Below are 15,903 nucleotides of genomic sequence, written 5' to 3' on the forward strand. Positions count from 1 at the left end.
CCTGAATTATTGATCTGGGTTAAATTTTAGTTTTGGTTAATGTTGATTACTTTTATAATTGTAATCAACTTGATGATAATCTTGGTTTAAGTTGGTTTTATAGTTATTACTACGGTTTGGTTTAGGTTTAGTTGATTTAGGTTTTTTGCTTTGGTTTAATTGATTTCACATAGTATATTTTATTTTTAGGTATATAGTATTAATTTAATCCTACTTGTGTATTTAGACACGCTTTTGGAACCCAAGCTTTAGTGTGTGGTTTGTTTTGAGTTATTAGAGATATAAATGATTTATTAGAATTTGACTTGTATTCAACCCCAGATTTATTGTAAACAAACTCTTTACTGTCTGAGATAAGGTCTAAATTTTTAGATCTCACCGTAAATTTTTCTAAAAGCTTTTTTAGTTTTATGATTTTAGTTTTTACTGTTGAATTTTCCTCCTCAAGTGTTAAAACTTGATTTGGATTAGAATTGTAATTTGTTCCTTGAGGTGTTGATTCTCCTTAAGGAACATTTTATTTTGATTTTCAACTGCAGTTAACTTTCTATCTAAACATGCAATAATTTTAAAAAACTTTTTATTTAAACTAAGGTATACCTCCTTGGGACCTTCGGAAACGAGTACGGACTCGTTGCTCGATTCAGGTTCGAACCCGTCTTCTGATTCATCCTCCGATTCTAATTCGCGGGCCATCAGCGTGAGGTGGCTTTGATGCCTCTGCTCTTCGACTTCTGATTCTTCTAAGGACGAATCATCCCACGTTGCTTTAAGTGTCTTCTTCTTGGTTGTCTTTTACTTGTCGTTCTTCAATTTTGGGCACTCGTTCTTGTAGTGGCCCTTATTGTTGCATCTGAAGCAGGTAACGTTTCTTGGTTTAGTTGTGGAGTTGATCTTCTGCAGGCCCTTTCTGCTAAAGTTCTTTTTTCTCCTGGTGAACATCTTTCTTACCAAGTTCACCAGGTACTCTGTAAGATCGAAAAAAACTTAGAAATCTCCACAATGATATGATATTGTCCACTTTGGGTCTAAGCCCTCATGGTTTTGCTCTTGGGCTCTACCCAAAAGGCCTCATGCCAATAGAGATATCTTTCTCTTATAAACTCATGATCTTTCCCATGTATTTTCAATGTGGGACTATGTTTGCAACCTTGCAACCCCAACAACCCCCCCCCCCCCCCCCAAACAAAGGATCATAGACTTCCCATGTCCGATCCTCGACCCACCAGGTCTTCCTGCCCCTCGGTCCACCCGACCTACTAGGACTTCCTTGCCTAGTCGCAACTAGGACTTCTTGCCTGGTGTCTGGTCCTCTTGATCCGAACATAGGAACCCCCACTTTCTTTGTTCGAGGTTAATATTGTACCCATATGGCTCAATCAGACCATAGCTATTGTGCACAATCGGCGGTTAAATTTTCTAGCAGTCCGGACTCTGATACCAATTGTAGGATCGAAAAGAACTTAGATATCTCCATAATGGTATGATATTGTCCACTTTGGGCCTAAGCCCTCATGATTTTGCTCTTGGACTCTACCCAAAAGGCCTCATACCAATGAAGATATCTTTCTCTTATAAACCCATGATCTTTCTCATGTGTTTTCAATGTGGGACTATGTTTGCAACCTTGCAACCCCAACATACTCTTCGTCCTTTGAATCTTGGTCAGACTCATCTTCAGGTTCAGGCTTGGCCTTCGTCTTTTCCTGGGAAGAACCTGCAAACAAAGTGATATCTTTCTCGGTTCGAGCATTAATTTGCTCGTGTAACTCAAGTTCACAAAATAGCTCATCTAACTTTAATTTAGAAAGATTCTTCGAAATCTTGTAGGCATCCACGATGGATGCCCACAATGCATTTCGCGGAAACGCATTTAGAGTGTAGCTGATCAAATCACGGTTCTCCATTTGGTGGTCGATAGTGTGAAGTTCGTTGAGGATATCCTTAATCCTCGCGTGAAGCTGACTCGCGGATTCTCCTTCCTGTATCTTAATATTAAATAACTTATTTAAAAGAAGGTCTCGCTTGGTTACCTTGGTGTCGCTGGTTCCCTCGTGAAGTTCGACAAGCTTGTCCCATGGTTCTTTTGTGTTCTGGCGTGGTCCCACTCGATTCAGTTCTTCCTTCATCAGCTCACATTGCAATGTGTTGAGCGCTTTGAAATCCGTCTGGACTTTCTTCTTCATGTCCGGATTCCATTGTTCCAGGTCCAATGGATTTCTGGAGTTGTCGGCAGGCACCTTGTAACCACGAGTGACGTTGAACCACTGGTCGAAGTCGGTCTTCAAGTAGACCTTCATACGTTTCTTCCAGTAAGGGAAGACGTCACCGTTGAACCGAGGTGGGCGAACTGTGCTAAAACCTTTGATTTAAGACATTGATTCTGCACATAAGGAGAGAAAAGGAAACGAATCTCAAGACTTGGTCTTGAATTAGTAGTGTGGGATTAAATTAAAAAAATAAAATAAAAACTGAATTGGTGTTGCACCAGTTCAGCTTACTTGCAACGAAAAAAAATAATTTTCAAAAAACTAATGATACCAGTTTGGATTATATCGTAAAACTGAAAATCGAAAAGAAAACAAATTTTACCCCCTTTGTCTGATTGGTGATTGCACCAAATCAAAGTGATACGTGTACTGGTACCACTTGTTAGATCGAAGAGGTCGCTAGAGGGGGTGGGGGATGAATAGTGATTTAAAATTTTGAATTAAGTACGCAGCGGAAATACGAATGACAATGCTAACATAAATTGTTTTTACTTGGTTCGGAGCATTCGTCGACTCCTACTCCAAGACTCGTACTCGTCGAGTGCTTTCGTTAGGCAATCACTAATAATTCGTAAGATGTTACAAATGTAAGTACAAGAATAATCAAAACAATACCGACAACAAAGAAAAGAAAATCGAGCACAGGTTATCGGAAAGGCTTTGCAGCGTCGTAGGAGCAAAGCGCAATCGAGCAGTCGTAGAAGTAGTTCTTGTTGTGATGCTCCGTAGAGGCCTTCTTTTATAGACACGCTCCAAGCGCCCGGATCCCTTCCGAGCGCCTGGACCGTGACATCGGCCAGCCAATCAGCGCTCGCCTAGCAATCCATTTCCTGCAAGAAAATGTTAGTCCGAGGTAAAATGTAAATTTATACTACCATGCAAAATAAAGTGTTAGCACAATTATAGTAAAAGAATAGTAATTAGATTCTGTCTCACCGAGACCGGAATCTAATCACGATCTCAACTTAGATTCCCGAAATAGTTCTAAGTTAGATCGACGCCTACTGTTCCCTCGAACGGGGAACGCGCCCTCACCAAGTTACTCCCCTCTAGTGACTTATCTTAACTTACCTGTCAGAAATTCGGTCAGCCCGTCGACCTATCTGGACTTCGTGTCAGCTATCAAGTCAGCCCGTCGACCTAGTTGGACTTCGTATCAGCTATCAAGTCAGCCCGTCGACCTGTCTAGACTTCGTGTCAGCTATCAAGTCAGCCCGTCGACCTAGCTGGACTTCGTGCCAGCTATCAGGTCAGTCCGTCGACCTAACTGGGCTTCGTGCCAACTATCCGATTGGTCCGTCAACCTATCTGGGTTTCGTGCCAGCTATTAGGTCAGCCCGTCGACCTAGCTAGGCTTCGTGCCAGCTATCAAGTCAACCCGTCGACTTAGCTGGGTTTCTCCTACACACTTCATCAAAGTGTTAAATCACATTGAAACTAACTTAACCTTATTTTGTCATTCATCAAACTTGAGTTAGGCCGTCAGTGCTAACCGCACCAACAGATCCAATCGTTGAATTTGAAAAGGCGCACGTCGCGTCGCAAGCGGATATCCACCTTTCACATCAAGCAAGCGGCGACAATGCGGGACACGTGTCATTCGCTCACTAGATAGCATTAATGAATTTGATTACAAAGATATGGCAGCGTGCTCGGTCATAATTATCAAAAATTTGCACGGACTTCGAGAAATTTAGATGATGTCAGCCAAAAGATTGCTCGCCTTAGGACGCACAAGCAAAGGGAGTTTAGCCGCCAAGTGCTGCTACCCATTGTTCCGATCGGCACGGGGGACATGTCAGTGCTGCCTATCGTCCCGATCAGTGTCCTCGTAACCCAAGAGATCTATAAGCACAACATGGAAAATAAAGTCGAATGGCATTGTCTTAATGGTCAATCAGCGATTAAGGACCAAGCACAATTCGATCAGACGTGAAAATCACCTTATGCATCAATTGTCCAGTCAGCCGAACTTGCAGTCTCTTTTAACTAGACTCGAGAGGAAGATTTGTGATACGACGATAAGGAGGAGCCTACCTGGTATGAGTCAATTGCCACAGTGTAGATCAAAGTCAAGATGATAAACATCAAGGCTTAAGCTAAGCCGACTCGAGAGGGAAGTGGCTACAACAGCCGATGGAAGGAACCACTGTCCGATCGGGCAGATTGGATGTACCGATATTCGATCAACCTAGTCGATAGGAGAATGAGTCGAGCGAGTCACCCGTCTGACTCAGGATATGACATTGTAATTGTACATATTAATAATGAACCGATAAAATAAAAAAAAAATATTTAATAAGAAAAAATAAAATAAAATACTAAATCTATCATTGAATGCAAAGAAATCAAGGAAAAAATACATTACATAGATAATTAATATTATTAAACGAGGAAAAATAGAGGATCATTAAAAAAAAGGAATAAAATAACATGCTATGTATGAAAAAAGATCAGATTTATTTTTATCTCTATTATTTTTAAATTAACTTTCTACTATTATTTCTCATTTAAGTATCAAGGGACCAATGTCAAAAGACCCATTCCCTAATTTGATTTATTTTGCAAAGAAAAATGAGACCTTCATTCAATCAACAAAACCACCACATCCTGAAATTCCAGTTTCACACTTTCGAATATAATCGATTACAATTAAAGAGATAATGAGTTAATAACTCAGTTATTTTTAGTTATATTTTAATCCATAAATGAATAAATAAATAAATTATTAACAAAAATGAAGCATAATTTATCTTTGTTGTTTACATTCTCAACTTTCTCCTATTATTATTATTATTATTATTATTATTATTAAACAAAACTGCTTCCATTTTTTTTATTATAACGTTGCGCCAAACAAGAAATAAAAGCCAGATCCTTTAGACCACAAAATACGGTTTAAAGGATAAACCATTTCATTTATAAATGAAACTTCATGGATCACACCCGTTTTACAAGTAAAATCCATAGAAACCCACCTATTAACAACCCCTAATCCAAAAATAAATCAATAATTACAATCCAAAGGATCCGGCCACAAAGAAACAAAGAAGAAAAACTACAGAAACAATTAAAATCTAACGTGGGAAGTTGATGCGTGCTAAATACATCAACTGAATTAACATACAAGGATTAGTTCGGGATTAATTAAAACCTAACTTGACGGCATTTTATTTATTTTTGCACAGTAGAAGCTTCGACGAAACTTACACATGAAACCTTCTCCAATAAGAAATAATTTTGTAGACGTCGTCGATTCAATTCTGATATGCGTAAAAGATCACGCTCACAGCAATTGAGAAGGTTTAAGGCATCAAAATGGTTATTCCGATCAAATGAAAGGAATCAATAGAATATTTTTGTAGAATAATTCAAAAGAAGAAAAATAGCAAACGAAGCATTAGTAAATGTTTAGAACAGCAGCAACAACCAGCCAGAAACGAAATACTAAAACTCTAGATATGTAGACTATTAGAATTTCATATTAACCAGTCAAAGATAAGCAACACGTAATGTTAAGAAAAATCCATCAAGCCTTCGGGAAAAGCCTAGAGAAGGCAACATCGAACAGAGAAATCGCACTCAAGCCCTCTCACCGCGGATGCGACGAGCAAGCTGGATGTCCTTGGGCATGATGGTGACCCTCTTGGCGTGGATGGCGCACAGATTGGTGTCTTCGAAAAGGCCGACGAGGTACGCTTCGGCCGCCTCCTGGAGCGCCGCCACGGCCGAGCTTTGGAACCGGAGGTCGGTCTTGAAGTCCTGCGCGATCTCGCGAACGAGCCGCTGGAAGGGCAGCTTGCGGATGAGCAGCTCGGTGCTCTTCTGGTACTTGCGGATCTCCCGGAGCGCCACCGTCCCCGGGCGGAAACGATGGGGCTTCTTCACGCCGCCAGTCGCCGGGGCCGACTTCCTAGCCGCTTTAGTCGCCAGCTGCTTCCGGGGGGCCTTGCCGCCAGTAGACTTGCGAGCCGTCTGCTTCGTCCTCGCCATCGCTTGCCTAGCCGACGAGGAATCCACGAACCAAAGGGCGAATTGAGTGATCGAGGGCAGGTACGGAGAGGCACAGCGGCGAAGGGGGCGTTAAATAGAGGGGAAAAAAGGCGGGATTGGAATCAGGAATTCGAAGGTTTCGAGATTTTAGGCGCCGAGTTGTTTCTGTTCGTCGGATTAGATAATCTCGAACGGTTAGGATGAGTTTAGTGGATGGCGATCCGTGGGGTTCCCGCTGATTGGTTGTTCTTCATAAATTTGTATAAACCCATAAACCATTTTTTTTTTAAATATATATATTTTGAAATACATATTCTAGGTTTTCTTTTATTTGTTGAAATATTTTATATAATTTTTAAAATTATATCAGTGATCTTAAATAAATAACAATTTTATTTTTTAAATTTATTTTTCGTGTTTTTTATTGTTTTAAAATAATTTTGAACCGGCTGTTTCGCCTTCGTCGCTTCGCCTCGGTTCGATCTATCGTAGTTCGGTCGGCGCCGCAAATCGCCGGCGACCTAAATTCGCCGTGGAGATCGGAGCGAGAGAAGAAGGGAGGACTTGTTCCGTAGGTGAGTTCGGCTCCCCAATATCGGTTTTTGTCTCGTGGACTTGGGTTGGATCCGTGTATCTTCTGATTTTGGGTGAAAGGTATGATTTTGTTGGATTGGCTGAGGAGGATCGAGAACTGAGATTGGAGGACTGTGGTTTCTTCTTTTGATTCCTCATACGTTTAATCTACCTCCTGAATCCTCATAGAAAGTGAGGACAAACGGCAGTTTGGAACCTCTGGTAGTATATTAGGGGATTTTGATCTCGACTTGCCTTTTGGAATTCTTAGCATCTGAGGTTTGTGCGAGACCAGAGTTTGGATTTGTGGAAGCTGACTAGAAATGAAGAGGAGGATTAATTCCCTTCGTCCCCAAGAAAGGACTGGTCGACCGGACTGATGAAGTTTGTAAGCGTTCTAGTTATTTTGATGGCGACTTCGACTCACGGACTGAACTGTTCTTCCCATCGACGATGAACTTGAAGGAGGAACTGCCTGAAGCTCCATTCCCAGAAAATTCACTTTCTCAGCGACAGCACTGTGGATTGAGGTCTTCAAACTATCATCCTTGATCTCCATTGTCTCCACTGAGAACTTCAAGATCCTATCTTTACTATTTTGAGAAGCGTAAAAGTTGATGGAAGAGAAGCAATTTAACGAAAAAGAAATATATACCTGATACCGTTATTTTTGAGTATCATAACAGTAATTTTACGGGACTTTTGATTCTAATTCATAAGATGGCACAAAAAATTATTCATTTATGTTATCCCAGCATCTTTTGAAGCCAGGTTCAGGATTCGTCCGACTGGGTGGCGATGCTGGCGGCGGTGGCGCAGTCGAAGCCGCACCGGCACCGCGGGCACTCCTCGAAGTTGGCGACGGGGAAGGTGGCAGAGAGAGGGCCGACATAGAAGTTGAGGGCGGCGTCGCTCCGGGCGACGCTGCCGATGCTGAACCAGGCGAAGAGGACCTTGACGCTGACCCCCTTCACGTCAGTCAGCGCCCTGGCGTCCACCTTCCCGGTGATCTTGCTGTCGTACTTGAGCAGGTACCCGCCGTCCACCTTGAATTCGCAATTGCTGGCCAGGAACACCGTGAAGCTACCGTCGTCCTTCAGCTCGTAGCTCGGCACGCCCTCCGGCAGTATTCCCTTGGGGAAATCGAACTTCTCCAGCATATCGTAGGCGGAGGGTCGCCCGCCGGCGGAGGAGAGGGTTACGGCGGAGGATAGGAGGAGGAGGAGGAAGAGGCAAGATCGGATTTTGAAAGCAGGCATTGCCGAAAGATCGGATTTTGAGATGTTTTCGTGAAGATTGTCTCGCGAGGAGTGGAATCGGGTGATGATTTTGATCGGTAGAAAGATTTGGATTTTGATGATGCGAGTTTGGGAAAGCAAGCAATAGGATATCTAGGTTAAGTATTAGAATTTATGAATTCTGGCAATCAAGTGAGATGCAGGTTAAATATTCAGCATCCAAACAAAAATCAAAAAAAATTATAAATTATAAATTAACAGAAAAATGATATGGAGATGAAAAATCTGAAGGAAAAATTTAAGAATAGACATATACAATCATAAGATTTATAAAAATAAAAAATGATGAATTATGAATTTATATGTCTATTCTTAAAATTTTTTCTAAAATTTTTTTTACATATCATTACTCAAACCAAAATTGAACTGAAAATAATATTTATCATCCTCTAAAATTTTCCAATTTGGAGGTGTTCACCACTTAATCATGGTACTAAGGAGATCATTTGAGGTGCACGCAATTAAAAGATGTTAGGCTCCTGTACTGTCCGCTGCGAGTGTTTTCCAATTTATTTTGATGGTCGGTGGAAAATTTTCGTGAAGTTGAGTCAATCACTCCAGACTCGACGTTACCCAATCTGGTTAATCATTATTTTTAAAAAGATCATTTGAGGGTCCCCAGGACCATGGTGTTGCGTAGGATATCTAGGTTGTCACCCAGGTACTCGTGGTTTGAATCTCAATTACGATATATTTACAGTAATTTTTCCTCCAAATAGGGGGTATAATCAAAGGATGTTGGGCTTCTGGACTAGCCACCGTGTGTACTTTCCGATTTACCCTGATGACCGGTGGGAAATTTCTGTGAGGCCGAGCCAGTCACCCAGGGATAGTCAATGAGACTAATTGGGATTATCATTTTTTAAAAGAAATCATTTGAAATCTCTGAGGTTATGGTGTCATGATAGGATATTCATATTGATACTAGACTTCTAGGTCGATCATCATGTGTACTTTTTGATTTATCCTAATAACTGGTAAAAAAATTTCATAAGACTGATCTGGTCACTTCCAAAGATATCCAATGAGATGAATTAAAATTATTATTTTTATTTTTATTTTTATTTCTTTAAGACCATTTGAAGCCTCTTGGGCCACTCTGGGATGGTAAGTGTGAGAATTTGAATTTCACATTAGACATTTTTTAATGTCCTTAGAGTTAACCATTCCTGATGTTAGCTATTGATCTTGTTCGAAAGTGTGCAAGTTGGAAAGTTAGGATATAGTATTTTCGCTGATCGAATGGGAATTCTATTTCACTCTGCAAAACAGACGATGTAGTACCGATACAGGAAAAGGGTCCCCGACATTGGTCTTCTAACGCTCAAGTTAGTCATCGAAATATGAAGAAGAAGTGAAGCGATAGTAGAATTATGTGTAAAAGTAGATCATGCGTATCTCCACTGGTGATGGACTCTCTTTTATATAGAGCTCTGGTGGACGACGTGCACGTTTCTCGAAGCGTGGGCATGTTCTCTAATATGTGAGTAGTCACGTTCTCCAATATGTTCGTGCCCACACCCCCCTACATTCCAACGTGCACGGTCCACGTGTCCTGCAGTTTGTCCGAACGGGTCAGCTGCTCGGCACCAGGATTGCTCCGCTCGATCGGTTTTGGCTACTCTTCTGTGTGATAATATCGATCGGTGAGTGGTGACTTGACCCTCTTGATTGGGCAAGCTCTTCCATACTCGGTGCCTCAATGTTTCCTAAAGCGCTCAGTCAAGAGATGCCACCGCCTTATCCTGAGCCGGACGGACAATCCGCTCGGATGAATCTCCTGCCCACTGGACATTGATTTATCCGATCAATCAATGTAACCATCTTCCACTCGTCTGAATTTTGACGTTGATCATTTTAACTTTAATCTTTATCATGATAATTGACTTGTATCAGATCTTATCATCGTATCAGGCATCATACTAGGACTCACATGCTCGTTTTTGTAGTTATCTGGTGGCTGGATTTGAAGGAAAATAAAATTAAAAATAAACAGTGAGTTTACAAATTATTAAGTCCATAAGGATTCAGAGAAGGAAATTAATTTTAAATAATAGAATTTTGTCATATTATTATCATCAGTCACACCATTTGTTTTTAATACAAATGCATACCTTAACAAGCAATATTGCCAGCTTGCATTTTCATTAATCTACTCTATGCCAACCACAATTTAGCAAAAATAGTTTACTTCTAAGGGTGGCAAAAAGATGATATGACAATTTTATGAGTTTCAATTTTAATAAAACTTATTAAACATGATTAACTTCAACTATAGCATAAATGCTCTATGTTTTAGCTTCATAACGTAATAATATGATAGGTTAAGACTTGTGTAAACATGAATTTAGAAGTACAATCGACGTTCAGAATTTTAATATTTATTTAATAATATATTTAATGAAGTCTAATCATATTAAGATTGATCGAATGATTAGTAAAGATAAGAAGTATACTAAGTGATTAGTACATCCAAGTAGATTAAGATGACCTGATGCTTGACAAAAAAAAATTCTAGAGGGAGATAATCCTAAGTAAAGAGGAAAATCTTAGGCGAGATAACTCTAAGTCGTTATAAATAAAGTTAGGTGGAGAAAATCCTAAATGGAGGTAACCCTAGGTCCTATTGAGTAAAACAAGATGATGAAAATTCTAAAGGGAGGTAACCTTAGGTAACGAGAAGTTTTAAAGGAGTAAACTCTAAATAAGGTTGATCGAATAGTAAGTTTAATTTATTATAAAAAAATGATAATCCCAATTACCCTCATTGGCTATCCTTGGGATGACCGGCCCGGTCCCACGAAAGTTTTCCACCGGCCACCAGGATAAATCGGGAAGTGCACGCGGCAGGCATCCGAGAAGCCCAACATCCTTTGATTACACCCCCTTCATTTGGAGGAAAAATTCTTACAAATACACCGTAGTTGGGTTTCAAACCGCAGATACCTAGGGGATAACTTAGATGTCCTACCGTAACACCATGGCCTCGGGGGCAGTAAGTTTAATTTACTATAGTATTTTGCATTACTATTATTGTTGTTGGCTAATTTAGAATTACAAAAAAAAATTTAGTGGAACAGGTGATCAGCAGAAAAAGTCTCGTGCCCCGGAAAGAGACAAACCCTAGGTCACTGATCTAATTGAAGAAACTAGGAGATTTCCAAATTGAGATCAAAATAAGTCTTACTGTCTTTTTTTACTTATACAACATTATATTACTATACTAACTTTGTGTTGCCGGGATATTTTTTATACTATTAAACTAACTATCTTTTGTAGAAACTGAAGGGTCGATCGATCGAACAAGAGGTTCAGTCGACCGAACCTAGCTAATGTGCCAGGGTTCAGATCGCGCAGAGTAAACTTGGAAGTCAGGCTGATCGGTCGACCAAACCTAATTTGATAATTATAGTGGCAGATTCAATCTTGGCAAAGTTAGAAAATTCAAGAATTAATCGGCCGAACATTAAATGACATTAATGACGCGAAGATCAGATCTCAACAAACAAGGAAGGATGCATGATCACTCAACCACTAGGTAAATCGGTCAACCAAAAGGATTAATCAATAGAAGACTTTTTCGATCGACCAAACACGGCTTATATAAGTCCATCTAGAGCTCCGAACCAAGAGAACTTCGATACAATCTTCTAATCTTCATTCTCTCTATTTGTGCTGCTACAGCTCTACGCCTCAACTCTGTATGCAAGTTATGACGCCAAAGATCTCCAACAATCTTCATCTTAAATCTTATTTGTCAATACATTTACTTTTAACTTGCATAATTCTTAATTCTTTTAAATCTTATTTGTCAATATATTTACTTTTAACTTGCATAATTCTTATAAGCATCATTCTATGAAGTACCTCTTTTCTGAAGATTTAAAACAAAAAATTTAATAAATTATCCAACAGTACGATAAAGAATCACAACAATGCAATCAAGAATTGCAAATCTTGAAATAAGAGTCAACACAATCGCAACAGAGACTCTGAATTAAATTAAATAACCATCTGTGTCTCTATATGTAACTTTAATTTTATCTTAATAAGAAAAAAAAATAAACAAACAAACAAACGATATTCACCCATCACTTTTCCAATCTTTCAGAATTAACTTCCACTTGTTTTTTTGAATTTGCATGCAATATTAATACGCGTGTAGATTTATGTTTTGAGTTGTAATTAAACAAGTTATGCAATGCAAACATAAATATAATTTTTTAGAACACATGATCCTACAACAATATCAGTCAATCTATGCTTCCTTCCCTTATGATCTGTGGAAACGAACACAAACTTAGCATGGCGCGCCGTATCCTCAGGCCAACAATTTTCTTAGATTAACGGTATGTAAAATGGCTGATGCAGACTGAGAAAGAAGAGGAAGAAATCAACATGGTTCATTGTAGCTCTTATTAAAGATTCTCTGCATTAATAATTCCCATCACCAAAAGAAGGGAAATTTAGGCATCAAAACCCATTGCACACATGAAAGACCACCTACACACATGATGCAGAGGAACAGCTTAAAACTTACATAAACGACTCGGCACTAGAAAAGCTAATTCCAAAAAGGAATTTTAAAAAACGCATGTAATTATCAGCAATAAGCACAGCGGAGCCATAATTACAAGGTAGCTTCAACAGAAAGCATAATTCAGCTATTACTTAACCATCCCATCCATGTTCAAAATGCAATCGAATGCTTTAGTAAAAGTCTAAATTATCATTTCAAGACTTTACTTCTTAGGATGCAATCTAAAATAAGATTAACCTGGCCAATAATGAGCCCCAAAGATGCAACCAATATCAACATACAGGATGCTGAGTTCCTTGCTGCATCTTGGAAATATAATACCGCTGCAATTCAATCTCAAGAAAGGGTGAGAGGTCTGGTGTACAGTCGGATATGATTCTGTAAAAGTGGATTTGCTGATGGCAGTGAAATGGAGCATAAATAAAGCAGAAGACACTATTGACAAAGACCAAGCGCAACAGTCAGTGACATGGCATCTTCTCGTGACTGAATTGCTCGCCAGACCTTGAAATCTTCACCAAAATAGCCTTGTTCCATCCAATACTTTAAACATACCATGTTAAATGGCCCTTGCTCGTTGCCAGAAGGGTCGGTGTAATGCCATATTTTATCCTTCATTCCGAATAGGAGACTTACTGGTATCTGGTTAGTTGAGTTAGAGTTTGGAACTTCTCCACCTTTGGTTTCAACTACTTGACCGCTGCTTGTTGAATTAACGTCTTGCGTAATGTCTTTTGACGTTTGATTTTCTACAACAATCGAGTAAATTGAGATTGATGAACAAAAGCATTTCAAGTTTGTCTCTGGAAAAAAACAATGTCAAGTTTTAAATCAAAAGTTCCATCAATTACACAACCAAATCAATTTATTCATTTTACAAGAGAAATTGAAAGTTCAAAAGAAAAAAAAAAAGAAGCTAAAAGTGTATTTCCTACTAAAAATATAAGAGTGACAACTTAAGAGTGCAAGTAGTACTTCTACTTGTATCCCTTGTTCTTCTCTGACTTTGCCGAGTAGTCCCCTCTTGTGAGAAGATTTGGAATTGATGCGCGTAGATTGTATATGTTTTTAGACATTATTTGATACACATTCACACGCATTTCTTGTTTACGGTTTACGTTCTTGCATCCCTTTCTATCATTTATCAGCATGATTGCTCTATTTTGTTCGGAGATGTGCCCTCTCTTTGTTTTTCATGACAGGACGCCGTTTAGAGACATTTTGGAACGAAAACATGCTTTGGAAGACAAATTCAACAAGACAAATGACCATGTCATGCCTAGAGACACGACCGTGTCTCACCAAGCCCTTTCGAAGCTCCCCAACGAAATCCACATGGGCATGTCTCTTCTGATGAACTATACACGGCAGGGCTGTGCCTGGGAGGCACGGCTGTACCTCCTCCTGCTGCATCTTACAAGGCAGGTCATGCCTCATATGGCCGAACGCCCCAAGGGTAGGCTATGCCAATGTGGCACAGCCGTGCCTCAGCTGTCCCCCCTTGTGGCAAAAACGCAAGGCACGGCCATGTCCCTCGCCTAAGGGGACTTCTCCCCTTTTCCAAAGGGAGGAGGGTTCTTCCTCCAAGAGGGCTAGATCCAACACCGTCCCGGCCAAGAATTGACAATCCGAAGTCGAAAATCTCCATCCCGTCTACCTCCGAAACAAGGATTGGATCTCAACGACAACGAACTTCCACATCGGGTTAAGTTTCCTTCTCCATCTTGTAGATCGAGTTGATACTTGCCTATTTTTCATGTCTATGATGTCCTTTCCTTTGTTCATGGAGCAGATCTCCGTACTCTAGGATGTAAGGAGTAATTGTAGCGCAATTATTGATGTAAACACTATGTATTTGGATATCTCTTGTTCTATGACATGTTTGTGCCTTGTTTGTGTTTGATTGAATGTGTGTGTGGGAATCTATTACTTGTATGTGTCATTTAATTGAACCATTGTATAGATTGATAGCCGTGTAGGAGAGATGCATGAGATAGTATGACTGGGGGCCCTCATGTGACAATTGGTTCCCTTAACAACCGAACATCTCAGGCATCACCTTAAAATGGAGGGCAATTCTCTACAAGGGATTGTCTAATAGTGTTTAATGAGTTTCTCCCAATTCCGTGTTAGGAAGTGATCTGTGCAATATGGAGAATATGACCGGGAGCCCTCATGTGACCAGTTGGTTCCCTTAACAGCCGGGCTCTCCATGTTACCTCTTCTACTTAATGGCACTGGATGCCAATGGGAGAAGCACTCCGGTGCATCTGCACCGGTATCTAGTTAGGATCCCTACAAAGCACAGACATCGAGGGTAAGAGATAGACAATTCATAGTGCATCAACTAGCGTTACAATAAAACCGAAACCCTAGAGTAGCATTCCCTTCACCCCTAAAACTCTTGGACCTCTCCTCCCTCTTTTCTTTCTCTATCATTCCTTAGAGTAGAAACTAAAACCAACTTTCGATAGCCTAGCTAACTTCCTTCACAACCTCACTAGTGCTTAACCACAGTCCCTATGGATTCAATAACTCTTCGACGCAACCGCGCACTTGTGGGAGCATAATAGGAATCGACTCTATGCTTTTTTCCTTTTAATACTGATGTCATGCCTTTCTAATTGGGCTTTTAGAGTAGAGAAGTTTCACCTATTCTATTGAAAATAATTGACAAAGGTGAACAGAAGGGAGGAATAATGAGTTCAAAAGAAAAAGAGTTCATTATAGAAGAAAGTGATTTAACAAGTGAATGGGACGAAGACTTTAGTAAAGAGTTTGGCATAGTGTGCTCATTTGGGACCTAAGGAGCACTTAATGGAACAAAGGCAAGGAACCTTTACATGATGCTTGCTTCCCTACCCTACCAACATCAGATGCAAGCACATATAGGCAACCAAAATTTGATCACCACCAAAGTAAGAATCCCAAGTAAATAGCAATTCTCTAGACTAGTTCCATGAACATTTACATAAAGGTCTGAACTGATGTTTAGTACCTGTAAATAATTAACATGGTTCACTAGTAATTTTCTCTCTCCAAATTGGACTATTAATTCTAGTTCACTTCGAGCTATTGCAATTAATCCCAGGAATTTAAGAAACAGTGATTTTCTAAGAATGAAATAGAGGATTTTCAGTATATAATAAGTACCATATCGAAATAAATTAAGATGTATAATTTATCATAATGGAAACTAATAAAAGATTGTGAAAATCAAACTATTCTT

At 39.8% G+C, this 15,903-nt stretch overlaps 3 protein-coding genes across 4 annotated transcripts in view; all 3 read right to left on the reverse strand.

Annotated features, from left to right (window-relative positions):
* Nucleotides 1–5,715: 5,715 nt before the first annotated feature.
* LOC122042227 (histone H3.2) lies at nt 5,716–6,321 on the reverse strand. The gene has a single exon (XM_042602235.1). The coding sequence runs from the start codon at nt 6,261–6,263 to the stop codon at nt 5,853–5,855; it is 411 nt and encodes a 136-aa protein (XP_042458169.1). The 5' UTR covers nt 6,264–6,321; the 3' UTR covers nt 5,716–5,852.
* Nucleotides 6,322–7,559: 1,238 nt separating this feature from the next.
* Nucleotides 7,560–8,193, reverse strand: LOC122039987. The gene has a single exon (XM_042599382.1). It carries the CDS (start codon nt 8,093–8,095, stop codon nt 7,610–7,612), a length of 486 nt encoding a protein of 161 aa, XP_042455316.1. The 5' UTR covers nt 8,096–8,193; the 3' UTR covers nt 7,560–7,609.
* Nucleotides 8,194–12,693: 4,500 nt separating this feature from the next.
* LOC122042228 (uncharacterized protein At5g08430-like) overlaps nt 12,694–15,903 on the reverse strand; it is a 30,504-nt gene continuing 27,294 nt past the window's right edge. For both annotated transcript variants that reach the window (XM_042602238.1, XM_042602237.1), the window contains one exon: nt 12,694–13,423. In XM_042602238.1, coding sequence (XP_042458172.1) covers nt 13,110–13,423 — 314 coding nt within the window. In that variant the 3' untranslated portion in view covers nt 12,694–13,109. The remainder of the gene's footprint in view (nt 13,424–15,903) is intronic.

Source organism: Zingiber officinale, chromosome 2A, assembly GCF_018446385.1.
Source record: "Zingiber officinale cultivar Zhangliang chromosome 2A, Zo_v1.1, whole genome shotgun sequence".
NCBI lineage: Eukaryota > Viridiplantae > Streptophyta > Magnoliopsida > Zingiberales > Zingiberaceae > Zingiber > Zingiber officinale.

Excerpts from the sequence above, each read along its gene's own strand:
- LOC122042227 (XM_042602235.1), bottom strand. The coding sequence starts at position 6,263 with ATGGCGAGGACGAAGCAGACGGCTCGCAAGTCTACTGGCGGCAAGGCC.
- LOC122039987 (XM_042599382.1), bottom strand. The coding sequence starts at position 8,095 with ATGCCTGCTTTCAAAATCCGATCTTGCCTCTTCCTCCTCCTCCTCCTA.